At 36.8% G+C, this 14,409-nt stretch overlaps 1 protein-coding gene across 1 annotated transcript in view; it reads left to right on the top strand.

Moving 5' to 3' along the window:
- LOC150085135 (cilia- and flagella-associated protein 251-like) overlaps window positions 1–14,409 on the top strand; it is a 198,207-nt gene that overhangs the window by 136,229 nt on the left and 47,569 nt on the right. Inside the window, exon 7 of the mRNA XM_090373840.1 lies at window positions 2,962–3,047. Coding sequence (XP_090229966.1) covers window positions 2,962–3,047 — 86 coding nt within the window. The remainder of the gene's footprint in view (window positions 1–2,961; window positions 3,048–14,409) is intronic.

Raw genomic sequence — 14,409 nt, 5'->3', positions numbered from 1 at the left:
GCATTTAATTTTCAAGTACTGTAATATGTACATACTAACTAGTTGACATTTCTGTTCACTGACATTTGTGGGTGGGGGCTAAAATTTAAACCAGTAAAAAGATAAGCAATCAATAACAAAGAACACGGCAAACACAAATTGCAAGTAACATGATACGTGCAAGTGAGAACAAAGTAACAAGTTACGAAGCTTTAAAAATAGGAATGAAGAGAAGATTCTGAAAATTAATTTTTTTATATGATTGAAGATTCCATGGAAGTGTAAATACATTTCACCATAATAACCCACACAATTCCAGCTGTCGGTATTATCGCAAATTCAATAAGGTTGAGTTTACTATCCGTTTATGATAGATTGCACTAACAGAAAAGCCCAATGAACAGGTGACTGCTAATTGTTTTTATTGTTTTATGGTTGTGACCTCCAGAAATCTGACCGAACCACGTGGTACAGTCGAAGAGAATGGTTGAGTAATCTCCAGTGCTGCAGTCTCTGAAAAAATGTAATTTTTTTCCATCTAAACTTCTATTTAAAAAAAAAAATCAAAACAGAGCAACATACACTCTTGGCAGTATGAGCACATGACCCCCCCCCTCTCCCACCCGAAGGAGACAGCAGGAATTTCTTATACAAGGTGTGGAAATAAAGTTTCAAGACTGGTACAATAAAAAGAAAAAGTGAAGGAGCTCAAAAATGGTTTTATTTTTAATAAAACCATTTTTCAAAACCATGATTAAAAGTAATCACTGCCTGATTAAATGCACTTATACCATTCTAAAAGTTTCTGAAAAGACTCAGCGAAGGCATCCATAGAGATGATGATCAGTTCGGCAATGATGTTTTTCTTTATAATGTTCTTGTTTATACTTAGCACAACCACCAGGTCAGTGGAGTTTAGATAAATCAATCAATAAAAATGTTAATCGTATTTAGCAGTCATGGGCTTGAACCCCGGGCCACTCAAAGAGCATGTGCTACTGCACTTGCACTCCTGACCACTAGGCTACGTCAGGCCTGTTATGTACTCGAATCCTAAAGTCTCTTTGTGTGAGGGCAGTTTTCACCTTTTTTGGGAAATAGAAAGAAGTCTGCTGGTTCTAGATCAGTAGAGTAGGGTGGATGGCTGGTCTGTACAATGCTATGTGTTCCGAAATGTCTTCACAACAAGTGCAATATGGGTGAAGACATTGTTGAACATAACGTGGTCCATTATGTTATTCCCCCACCCCCTTCTTTGATTTACCTTTTCTTCTCTTCCATCTTCTATTCAATTATTTTGAATGTTGATGACCACTACTTTTGAATCACATTCTTCACTGTGTTTTAATGTATTCTGTCATTTGCTTTATGTTAATTGATTAATTAATGATTTGATTTTTATTTGGTTATTTATGTTCATTCTGCTTACTATGATTTAATTCAATGTTAATTTGCATATTTGCATTTGGTTTATCTTGTAGTTGACATTTAAATTTGCATTTTGGTTTGTTATGTTTGCTTATTTAACCTACAGAATGCAGTGACCATGGCATGTTTTATTTCTTAAGTTTGTGTTCTATTCATTATCAATCCAGTTTGTATAGAACCATCCATTGGTACTGCTAGATAGTAGTGAATGACTGAAATATGATCCTTTTTTGAAGTTCAGGGATATCAGTGTTTCCTTTTTTGGAAACACTGATATAACCCTGTGAAGAGGTCGTACTTGTGTGCTAGGTTTTTTTTAAATTTTTATTTTATTATTCATTTACAAAGAGAGTGCTGATTCTTTGAAGGGTGTGGGTGTGTGTCTGTCTCCTTGAGCCACTGGTTATGCATTTGTGCTTGTTTTTCTTTGCTTTTTTTTTTTGTCTTCTTAGTTTATTTCAGTTTACTTTACTTTATTTACTTACTAAGGTTGGCTTGGTAAGTACATATATGTAGAATTGCACCATACCAAAAAACATCAGGAATTTGCTGTATTTGTAACTTTTTTTGTAGCATGGTTTAGTGTATAGTAATTCTGAACTTTTCTAAACTCTCTTATTATCAGAACCACTCACTTTACATAATATATTTTATTTTTTGCTATTATCAGAATTTTAATAGCTAAAAATCAAAATTAAACACACTAATGGTTGAATCTTGAATCGCCATAGCCAAAACAACATAATTCTTTGTTTATGTAATATAGCTAGGGAAGGATGTAATCCCTTAAGATTATTACTAAATATAATATCACTCTTATACCACGTGAAATTAATAATATAGTTTATTAATCTATTCGCCTGTACATTAAGGTAACGTTTCAGGTATCTTACCATTTATAATATTAAATTTTATATTTGTGTATCAAAAACAGTTTTATATGCATATAGTATTTTTGATTTGATTTTGACATTTTAATGTCAAAATCAAATCAAAAATACTCCCAACTGTGTGGTCATCCTGGAGTATAAACAGAAATTTATTTATTTTTCTTATTTTGTACAGTATGCACCTGTATATATCTATATTAGTTTTCTTATATTTTACAGCAGGTACAATACATCAAAATTAACCCACTATGTCCACCATAAATAAGCTAACTTCACAAATTCAGGTTCAGTACTAGTTTCAAGTTCAGGGAGTAAAAATATAGCAGTCGGTGGTTGGGGGGGGGGGGAGAGAAGTATTACAGCATATTCTTTCATAAAAATAAATTTAAATTAAACAATTCCTTTACTTCAAATTATATAACACAAATATTTTTCACACATTACCCATTCACACTGTTTATCTACTGAATAGTATTACATTAAAAAATGTTAGAATCCGTTTGCCTATTTGAATTCAATGGGTACATTCTAATACATGCATAGTAACTTATCCAGTAAGTCCACTACACCCCAAATAGATAAAAAAATATATAATAATAAAATAATAACATGAAGATAATATTGAAATTTGTATACAAATTATTTATTATTTATTTTTTTTAAGTTTAAATTAAAAATCCATGATCTGAAAACTTCAAGTTGTATCAAAACTGTTCTCCAACCAATTCATGGAGGATCTCCATTTAAAAAGTAGGTATTTTTTCTTAATTTTACCTTCACTTTATGTATGATAATCTCATTTGCTTTATTATTGAATGTTACTTTATAAATGCTACTTTTAACACACACACACTTCACAGTCACACACACACTCACAGTCACACACTCACAGTCATACTCTCACAGTCACACAGTCACAGTCACACACACACACACACACACACACACACACACACACACACACACACACACACACACACACACACACACACACACACACAGATAAAAATTAATAGTAATATTATATTAAATAAACTTATGTTGATTATGAATAAGATGTAACCCTTTGATATGATTAAAAAGTAACTTTATGCTCTTTAATGTTAGTGTTAGCCATATAGTACAACAGAAGCCATGGGCTTTTACTCCACTGGCCAAAAAAAATTATTATAAAAATGAAAAAAATAGCCAAATAAAACAAAAAAAAAATATATATATAATAAATAATAAAGTAATAATGAAAATGAAAATAAAATAACTCATGTGTGTTTCCCTATCCAAATGTCCTTTGAAAAAAAAAAAAAAAACAGTAATTAATAAATTTTTAGGCGAGAAAAAAAAGAGGGCCATAAATTCAAATTTATGGTGTCTTTCTAGAATCATTTATGACAGTGAAAATTTTTCCTTCATTTATTTAACTTTCCCCTTTTAGAGTCTCTTGTTTAAGTCTGGCACCAATCTCGTTGCCCATCTCTGTACTCATTCCAGCATCTCTACATCCTTCCTAAAATCAGGCCTCCAGACCTGTATACAGTACTCAGTGGTGTGACCTGACCATTGCCTTATACAACAGGATAATCACCTCCTTATCCCTGCAAGAAAAATTCCTGTATCATTGACAAGACACCATGAGTTATTCTTTTAGATTGTCTGCACTCTCAGAAAACTTCATATCTGACTGCACAATTACCCCAGGTCTTTTTGATTCTCCACTACCCTGAGTGTAGTACCACACAGTTGAAATGTCACTCTGGGGTTACATATGCAGCTATCCATATGCATTTGTCCAATTTGTCCAATGTATATATAAAATTCACACTGATAGTTAAAATTTAATTGCCACCTCTCAGCCTATATACTCAATTTTTAAACCTGATATACCTTCATCAATATCATTAATAAATACAGAAAACAATGGGCCCAACACCGAACCATGGGGGGGGGACTCCACTAATAACATTAGTCCACAAAGAGCAGTGTCCATTGATTACCACTCTCTGTCTTTTCCCACTCAACCATCCATTTATCCCTAGCAGAAATTTGCCCTTAATGCCATACTGCTCCAATTTGTACAGTAGTCTTCCATGGGTAACAATATCAAAAGCTTTCCTAAAATCCAAGTATATGATATCAAAATTATTTTTTGCATCCAGTTCCTTTGTGACTGCATCATAGTATCCAATCAAATTGGTCAGACAAGGCTTTTCCTTAAAAAAAAAACCTAGGGTATGATTGAACTGCAACTGCAGTGTTGTCTAGCTGATCCTGCATTACTTCTGTAACTAGGGACTCCATTAAATTACCCAGTGACACAAGTACAGTCTGTCCTCGTATAGCACGATAGTTGCGTTCCTAGAAACTCTCGTGCAATGCAAAATCGTGCAATATAAACAACAGGCCCTATGGGAAAAGTAGGGTTAGGTGCCGACCACCCAAGATTGAACATTTGGAACCAAAACATTACCAAACACAATAAATAATCGGGTAATTTTAATCGTTATAAAATACTTACGTATTTTATGACGATTAAAATACGTAATAAAAATAATATTATATTATAATAAAGTATTTTTAGTATTTTTTAATACTAAAAAAGTATTTTTTACGGATAAAATACGTATTTTATTCGTAAAAAATTATTATATTAAATAAAATAGTCGTAATAAAATACTTACGTATTTTATAATACGTAAGTATAAATTATAATACGTAAGTCGTAATAAAATATTGCTAATGCTTTTGCTTCTATCGTAAGCAAACTTGCTTTTTGTTTGATTTTCTATCCAAACAGATCACAGCCGTTCCATCTCTTCCAATTCTTTGTGTCTTAATCTAATGGATTTTAATTAATTACACTTTGAGTTGTTCCCGCTATGAAAGTTGTTTTTATTTTCTCTGCATTCTTTGTAATTCTCCGCGTTGCCTCATTTAGGTCTGTAGCACGTGCAATATCACATGGTCTTTCATTTCGCTCAAAGCGTTTCACAATTTCATATTTTTTCTCTATCGACAGAAGCGGACTGGCCATAAGCCTTACGGGGGAAACCACGGTGGGCGGGAGGCTGGTGTCATTTTGGTCATAAACCGTAGTATGAGGCCACTACAAATTTTCCCGGGTAAGAATTTTTGACCCAGTCCGCCTCTGTTTATCGATATTGCTTCTTTTTTTTTTCTCTCTGAATCTGCAGTGTCTTAGCCAGGACGCTTCCTTTTCACACCTTTTAAATATTTTACTAATTTTTAGGGAATAAAGCACAATTACAAACGAGGTGGCACGCTTGATACACAGAAACAAAGCTGCGCGCGTGTAGCAAATGAATAAACAACACCGTAAAGGCCGAGATACACTATTAACACCTCACATTTATTAAAGCACATTTCTGGGGGTTACTACCATAAAACAATAAAAACAATTTCCAGTTACGTTTCTGCTAGTGGAATCTGTTATAAACTGGTAGTAAACTCCATCTAATTGCATTTGCGATTATATCGATAGCTGGAATTGTGTTGGTTTTTACGTTATTATGGTGAAATGTGTTTCCCTTTCACTGATATAAAACACATAAATACATTTTCAGAATCTTCTTCGTTCCTATTGTGTTGCGTTCAGTTGGGGTCATTCCGCATTCGACTGCCATTTCTTGTAAACACAAAGGCGAATCGTGCATAAGCGAATTCGGTTCGTGTTATATAAGATAACGTTCCCCTATTTATAAATCGTGTATGATCGAATTCGTGTAATGCAAACACGTGTTATACGAGGACTGACTGTAATTACAGACCTGTTAGTTAAACTAACTAGCTTCTATTGGAATGAGCGGCAGCCTGGAAAATAACATGCAGGATATCTCTGAGACTGCTGGGAATCATTGGGGTACAAATAAACACATAAGTTGTGTTAGGGTAGCTAAGAAAAAGAACAGGTGCATGTATACTTGTGTGTACACCAATGCTAGGAGTTTAGTAAATAAATTTGATGAATTTGAGGTATTGCTCAAAACATCAAAGGCAGATATTGTGGGGATTTCAGAGACGTGGTGTCACACAGATATAAGGAATGCAGAACTGGAATTTGGGGAGTACAATGTCTACAGAAAGGATAGACAGGAAAGAAGGGAGGAGGGGTTATGCTATTAGTTAAGAAATACATAAAATCCAAGGAAGCGAAGCCAGTCGACATTGCTGGACCGTGCACTGTCAAGTCAAGTCAGTTTGGTGTGACATAAGCATTGGGAGATCAAAATTGAGAGTAGAAGTGTGCTATAGGCTTAATGACTCTGATCAGTATAATACGAAACTGTATGGGGAAATAGAGTGGGCCAGTAAATCAGAGAGTCTTATAATGGGGGATTTTAATTTCCCAGATATTGACTGGAATTTGGGGGCTGGTCACACACACTAGCAGGGCTTTTGTGGATTTATTGGATGATTGTTTTCTACATCAGCATGTTCAGGAGGCAACTAGAGGGAGTAATACTCTTGATTTGATTATCAGTAGTGGTTCTTCATGCATTAAGAATCTGCAGGTAAATGAACCACTAGGTGGCAGTGATCACAGTGTGCTGAAGTGGGATTTACTCAAAGAGGTAACTACAATTAGGGGTAAAGGGAAGGGTTATTGCTTTCGTAAAGGCGACCACGATGGTCTGAGACAGTATTTAAATTCTATACAGTGGGACCAACTGATGATGTTACCAACAGCAAATTCAAAATGGGAAGCATTCAAAGAACCTATCTTGGAAGCTACTAGGCTTTACATACCAACTAAGAAATATTGTTCAAGGTTTAGGCCTAAGTGGATGTCAGATGAACTAAGGAGACATATGGCAGAGAAGAAACATGCATGAGATACATACAAATTAACACGTGACACAGAAGCCTATGATAGATACAAGTTGATCTGTAACCAAGTTACAAAGGAGGTTAGGCAGGCGAAGGCAGATTACAAGAAATCTGTGGCAAGGGATGCAAAGAAAAACAGCAAAGAGTTCTTTACTTATGTAAACTCTAGAAGGAAGGGGATGAATCAGATTGGTCAACTGTTGATGATCCTGCTCAGATAGCTAACAAACTGAATGAATATTTTGCATCGACATTCACACATGAGGAGTTATTCAGCAAGGAGAATGCCAGAGGTGTATTCAACTCTGGCAGTAAGCTAGAGAATCTTGTAATAACTGAGAGTAAAGTGGAGGAGAAATTGTTGAAGATAAATACAAGAAAGGCACCTGGGATGGATGGGATCTATCCAGTTATATTAAAGGAAGCAGCAAAGGAAGTAAGCAAACCCTTAGCCATAATTATGAGAGCTTCCTTGGACTCAGGGGAAGTACCCATGGGCTGGAGATGTACAAATGTGATCCCAATTCACAAAGGAGGATCAAAGGACAACACAAGTAATTATAGACCTGTTAGTTTAACTTCTGTTCCTGGAAAATTAATGGAGGCACTGGTTAAAGAAGCACTGCAGGATCATCTAGACAAGACTTCAGTTATAGCTCAGACACAGCATGATTTTGTTAAGGGGAAGTCTTGCCTGACCAGTTTGATTGGATACTATGATGCAGTCACAAAAGAACTGGATGCAGGGAATAACTTTGATATTATATACTTGGATCTTAGAAAGGCTTTTGATACTGTTGCACATGGAAGACTGCTGCACAAATTGGAGCAGTGTGGCATTGGAGGCAAATTGCTTCTATGGATAAAGGGGTGGTTGAGGGGGAGAAGACAGAGAGTGGTAATCAATGGACACTGCTCGTCGTAGACTAATGTTATTAGTGGAGTCCCTCAGGGCTCAGTATTGGGTCCATTATTGTTTTCTGTATTTATAAATGATATTGATGATGGTATATCAAGCTTAATGTCGAAGTCTGCAGACGATACAAAGGTAGGCAGGGTTGTCAAGGACACTACTGACACTATGCTGCTGCAACAGGATCTGGAAAGGTTGAGCAGATGGGCTGAGAGGTGGCAAATGAAGTTTAACATTGACAAATGTAAAGTACTACATATGCGAAACAGCAACCCCAGAGCAACATATCAACTCTGTGGTACTACACTGGCAGTGTTAGAGAATGAAAGGGACCTGGGGGTGGTTGTGCAGGCAGAAATGAAGTTTTCTGAGCAGTGTAGACAGGCTGCAAGAGCAGCTCATGGTGTATTGTTGATGATATATAGGAATTTTTCTAGCAGGGATAAGGAGGTGATTATTCCCTTGTATAAGGCAATGGTCAGACCGCACATAGAGTACTGTATACAGGTCTGGAGGCCTCATTTCAAGAAGGATGTGGAGATGCTGGAACGAGTACAGAGAAGGGCAACAAGATTAGTGAATGGAACAAAGGGGTGCTCTTACGAAGAAAGGCTTACGTTTTGCAAATTACAGTGTCTGGAGACTAGGCACCGGCGAGGTGATCTGATAGAGGTGTATAAAGCCTTGAATGGTTTGAGCATGCTCAATGCTGATGGGATTCTTCCCCTTGCTCAGAATAATCACCTGAGAGGGCATAAATTCAAATTGAGGAAAGACAGATGTAGGATAGACGTGAGGAAATTTGCCTTTAGCCAGCGGGTGGTTGGTTGCTGGAATAGACTTCCATCCCTTGTCGTGGAAGTTGATAGCCTAAATAAGTTTAAGGCTCAGCTGGACAGGTATTTCGAACGAACAGAGGGGTGAAGTGGAAGTGGTTATTTTTTATTTATTTGTTTTTTTTTTTTTTTTTGGTTGATGCTGCATAAGCTTGCTTCCTTGCATCAAATGCCTCTACTAATGCTAATGCTCAGTTCTCTAATTTTGAAGATTACTATTAATTTCAAACAGATGGAAGGCTGTTCCACCAATCAATTACCTGCTAGCTAAAGGCAAATTTCCACACATCTATTCTACAACTATCTTTTCTCAATTTGAAACTGTGCCCCCTCAGGTTCTTAGTCTGAGCAAGAGGAAGAATCCCATCAGCATTCAGCTTGCTCAACCCATTCAAGGCCTTATGCACCTCAATCAGATCATGTCGCAGGTGCCTACTCTCCAGGCACTGCAATTTGCAGAACTTAAACCTTTCTTGGTAAGAGCACCCCTTTATTCCCCTTACCAATCTTGTTGCCCTTCTTTATACTTGTTCTAGCACCTTTACATCCTTCTTAAAATGAGGCCTCCAGACCTGTACACAATACTCTAGGTTTGACCTGACCATTGCCTTGTATAACAGGATAATCACCTCCCAGTCCCTGCTAGCAAAATTCCTGTATATCATTGACAAGACTCCATGATCTTCCCCAGCAGTCCATCTGCACTGCTCAGCGAACTTCATATTTAACTGCCCAATTACCTCCAGATCTTTTTCATTTTCCACTTCCCTGAGTGTAGTACCACACAGTTGGTACGTTTCTCTTTGGTTATTGCTACCCATATGCAGTACTTTACATTTAGCATTAGTAGAGGCATTTGATGCAAGAAAGCAAGCTTATGCCACATCAGCCAAAAAAAAAAAATAAATAAAATAAAATAATAAATAAATAAATAAAAATAACCACTTCCACTTCACCCCTCTGTTCATTCGAAATACCTGTCCAGCTGAGCCTTAAACTTATTTATGCTCTCAACTTCCACGACAAGGGATGGAAGTCTGTTCCATCAACCAACCATCCGCTGGCTAAAGGCAAATTTCCTCATGTCTATCCTACATCTCTCTTTCCTCAATTTGAATTTATGCCCTCTCAGGTGATTATTCTGAGCAAGAGGAAGAATCCCATCAGCATTGAGCATGCTCAAACCATTCAAGGCCCTATACACCTCTATCAGATCACCTCGCTGGTGCCTAGTCTCCAGACACTGTAATTTGCAAAACTTAAGCCTTTCTTCGTAAGAGCACCCCTTTGTTCCATTCACTAATCTTGTTGCCCTTCTCTGTACTTGTTCCAGCATCTCTACATCCTTCTTGAAATGAACCTCCAGACCTGTATACAGTATGGGAACTTCCCCTGAGTCCAAGGAAGCTCTCATAATTATGGCTAAGGGTTTTCTTTCTTCCTTTGCTGCCTCCTTTAATATAACTGGATTCGATCCCATCCACCCTAGATGCCTTCCTTATGTTTAACTTCAATAATTTCTCCTGCACTTTGCTCTCAGTTATTACAAAATCACTTAGCTCCCTGTTAATGTTTGATAAACTTCTGGCACTCCCCTCATTCATTTGTCAATGTTAAACTTCTGTTGCCACTTCTCAGCCTATTTTTCCACCTTATTTACATCCAGTTGGAGTAGCATACTGTCTTGACAGTAAAGACAGTAAAGACAGTAGCATACTGTCTTTACTGTCATTAACAACCCTGCCAATCTTTGCATCATCTCAAACATCAACATTAAACCTGATATACCTTAGTTAATATCATTGATAAATATACAAAACAACAATGGGCCCAATACCGAACCCTGGGGAACTCTACTAATAACATTTGTCCACGAAGAACAGTGTCCACTGATTACCACTCTTTGTCATCTCCCACTCAACATTCCTTTATCCATCATAGCAACTTACCCTTAATGCCATACCTCTCCAATTTGTACAGCAGTTTTCCAGGTGCAACAGTATCAAAAACCTTCCTGAAATCCAAGTATATGATATCAAAATTTTTTTTGGCATCCAGTTTCTTTGTGACCACATCATAGTATCCAATCAAACTGGTCAGACAAGACCTCCCTTTAACAAACCCATGCTGTGTCTTAACTATTACTGCAGTCTTGTCTAGATGATCCTGCAATGCTTCTTTAACCAGTGATTCCATTATTTTCCCTGGAACACAAGTTAAACTAACAAGTTAAATGATAGTTACTTGTATCACTTTTGGAACCCGCTTTGTGAATTGGTGATACATTTGCACACCTCCAGTCCATGGGAACTTCCCCTGAGTCCAAGGAAGCTCTCATAATTATGGCTAAGGGTTTTCTTACTTCCTTTGCTGCCTCCTTTAATATAACTGGATAGATCCCATCCACCCTAGATGCCTTCCTTATGTTTAACTTCAACAATTTCTCCTCCACTTTGCTCTCAGTTATTACAAAATCACTTAGTTCCCTGTTAATGTTTGATAAACGTCTGGCACTCCCCTCATTGAATAACTCCTCATGTGTGAATGTAGATGCAAAATGCTCATTCAGTTTATCTGTTATCTGAGCATGATCAACAATAGTCAACCCATCTATGTTAAGTGGTCTAATCTGATTCATCCCTTTTCTTCTAGAGTTTACATAAGTAAAGAACTTTTTGCTGTTTTTCTTTGCATCCTTTGCCAAAGATTTCTCATAATCTGCCTTCGCCTGCCTAACCTTTCTGCTGCATGCCTCTTCTACAGATACTTCCATGGGCACTGTTCTTCTGAATTGGCTTCTATAATTCCCGCTCTCTCTTTCAAAACAGTCCGAACACGTGCCGCCACCAGCCAACATCCATTTACTGTCCAACTTCAAACGCACAGAACCAACTTTTCATCTTCCTCATTTATTCATTCAACTGCCGTTTTCTGGAACAACCTTCCTTCATACGTATTTCCTGAAAATTACAATCTACAGAAGTTCAAGTCCAATATCAACAAATATCTTCTTTCGTCTTCTCAACCTCCAACCCAAGCATGGTACCAAGTACTATAGGTTCTAATACCTCTCGTGTTTGGGGTTGTCATAAAAAAAAAAAAAAAAAAACCTCCTTTGTGACTTGATTACAGACTAGTTTATATCTGCCATAGGCTTCTGTGTCACCTGATACTTTATATGCATCCCATACATTCTTCTTCCCTGCCACAAGCTTCATTAATTCATCTGACATCCATTTAGGCCTAAACCTTCAACAGTATTTCTTAGTTGGAATGACTAGTATAGAGTGTCTTGTAATCAGTCGACAGTGAGTAGATTTCTTTGCAAACTCAAGGATAGTGATTCTGCTGATAGGAAAAAAAGAACTGCATGCAAACATGTCTCTACAGCAAAACAGAACCGTATTTTTAAGTTCTTATGCCTTAAAAACCGTAAAGCTTCTTTGTATGAGCTGAAAAGAGAATGGGATGAACATACAGGGGTGGTAGCAAGTGAAGTAACAGTCAGAAGATGCCTCTTCAAAAATGGACTTGTAGCCCGTTGTCCTAAGAAGAAGTCCCTCCTCACACAAAAAATGAAAAAGGCCTGATTACTTTGGTGTAAGGAGCATGTCAAATGGATCCCTGAGCAGTGGAAGTCAGTTATTTTCTCAGATGAGAAGAAATTCAACCTGCATGGCTTTGATGGGAGACAAATAATTTGCTGTAGATGTGGTGAAGAATACCATCCAGGCTGTATGGTGTCTATAGTGAAATTCCCCTACCAGCCAAATGATATGGGGGTGCATTTCTTATCACGGAGTAGGTCACCTGCATTTTATAAAAAGGTTCCGTAAATGCCAATTGATACCTGGCTATACTGGAAGGCAAATTACTGCCAACCATTAGGGACCATTTCAACCTGCCAAGTAACTGCATCTTTCAGGAGGACTCTGCTTCTTGTCATTAAGTAGGCACTTCTTAGTTGCTTTAGCTTCATTTCTGCATTAGTGTTTGATAGTAATGTGTTTACATTTGTTACAGGTGAAAAAATGGTCAATTACAATTGTTATCTGGCCAGGAAACAGCTGGACCTGAATCCTATAGAGAACTGTTGGCATCGTGTGGAATCTGCAGTTGCCAGACCCTTCATGAACTTCATAATTCATATTTGGAACCATGAATTATCAGTTGATTATCTTCAGAAATTGTTCTTGAGAATGCCTCGACGGTGTGCTGCTGTCATCAGGACTGGAGGCAGTTGAACTAAATATTAGTTTGCACCTGGTGAACTCTTCATTTTGTTTTCCATTTAAAATGATAAACTGAAGCAAATCGAGGGCTTCTGATATCATTTCAACCATAATTGTCGTGCTTACCAAAACTGTTGTATAAAGGTTGCAAATTCTGATTTTGGAATATTTTGAGAGCACCTGTTAAATATTACTTAGCTTTGCCTTAACTATTAATAAATATCTTTTATTTACATACAAGTTAGTGCAAATGCATCATATTAGTATAAGCTAAACACTGAATTAGCAAATTTTGCAAAAACGGCATTGTTTAAGTTATATCTCATATTGTGAATACCTTCACAATGAGTTGCCATGATTTTGCACTACTTCGAATAAGTAACGCTTCACCAAAGGAGAAGACTGTTGTTACTTATTCTCAGCAGATACCACCACCCATATGGCACCGTTTCAGGGCTATTTGACCTTTCTTCGGTGGGTGGTCAGGTACCCTAGTGATGTAATGATGGAAAACGTTTAAGTATAACTCCACAATATGAGAGATGCCTGATGGTGTATAAGATGAATTAAGACTAGGATGCATTAAGGGCTTATGCCTCAGGCTGCAAGAGAATTATGAGATATAATATAACTTTAACGATGCCACTTTTGGAAAAATTTGTTAATTCAGAGTTTAGCTGTGTACTAATATGATGCATTTCCACTAACTTGTACATAGTCTAATTCTCTTGCAGCCTGAGGCATACGCCCTTAATACATCATAGTAATATCTTTTGTTTATATTTCTATTTGTCATGCCAGTCATTAATGTAGCAAACTATCTCAAAAAAGGGTTAAAAATGTGAAATTTCTAGGTGATACACTTTCTTTGAACACCACTGTGTATATATATATATATTGAATAGAATAACAAGATTGTGGGAATAAGAAGGTAGAAAATGGGGAAGTAGTCTTGTGCAGTCATTTATTTATTTTTTATAATGCATATTTAATTGTCTTCTATCCCCTTTCTATCACTCTATCACTCTTGAGAGAGAGTCAGATATATATATATATCCTGATGTTAAACTGATGAATGTAGCCCTTTGTTTACATCAAGAGATCATAACATTATCTACACTGTTGTTGGTATATCAGAAGTTACTGACATGATGATATTTTCAGTTGCCAGGTAGTAGTAGTAGTAGTAGTGGCATGTGATGCAAGAAAGCAAGTGTATGAGCTTATGCAGCATCAGCCAAAAAAAAAAAAAAAAAAATCACACCATTCCCTCCAAATGCCTGTCCAGT

This window comes from Mastigoproctus giganteus, chromosome 5 (assembly GCF_048544385.1).
Source record: "Mastigoproctus giganteus isolate SK-2022 chromosome 5, ASM4854438v1, whole genome shotgun sequence".
NCBI lineage: Eukaryota > Metazoa > Arthropoda > Arachnida > Uropygi > Thelyphonidae > Mastigoproctus > Mastigoproctus giganteus.
This window is presented reverse-complemented; position numbering and strand designations above follow the sequence as displayed.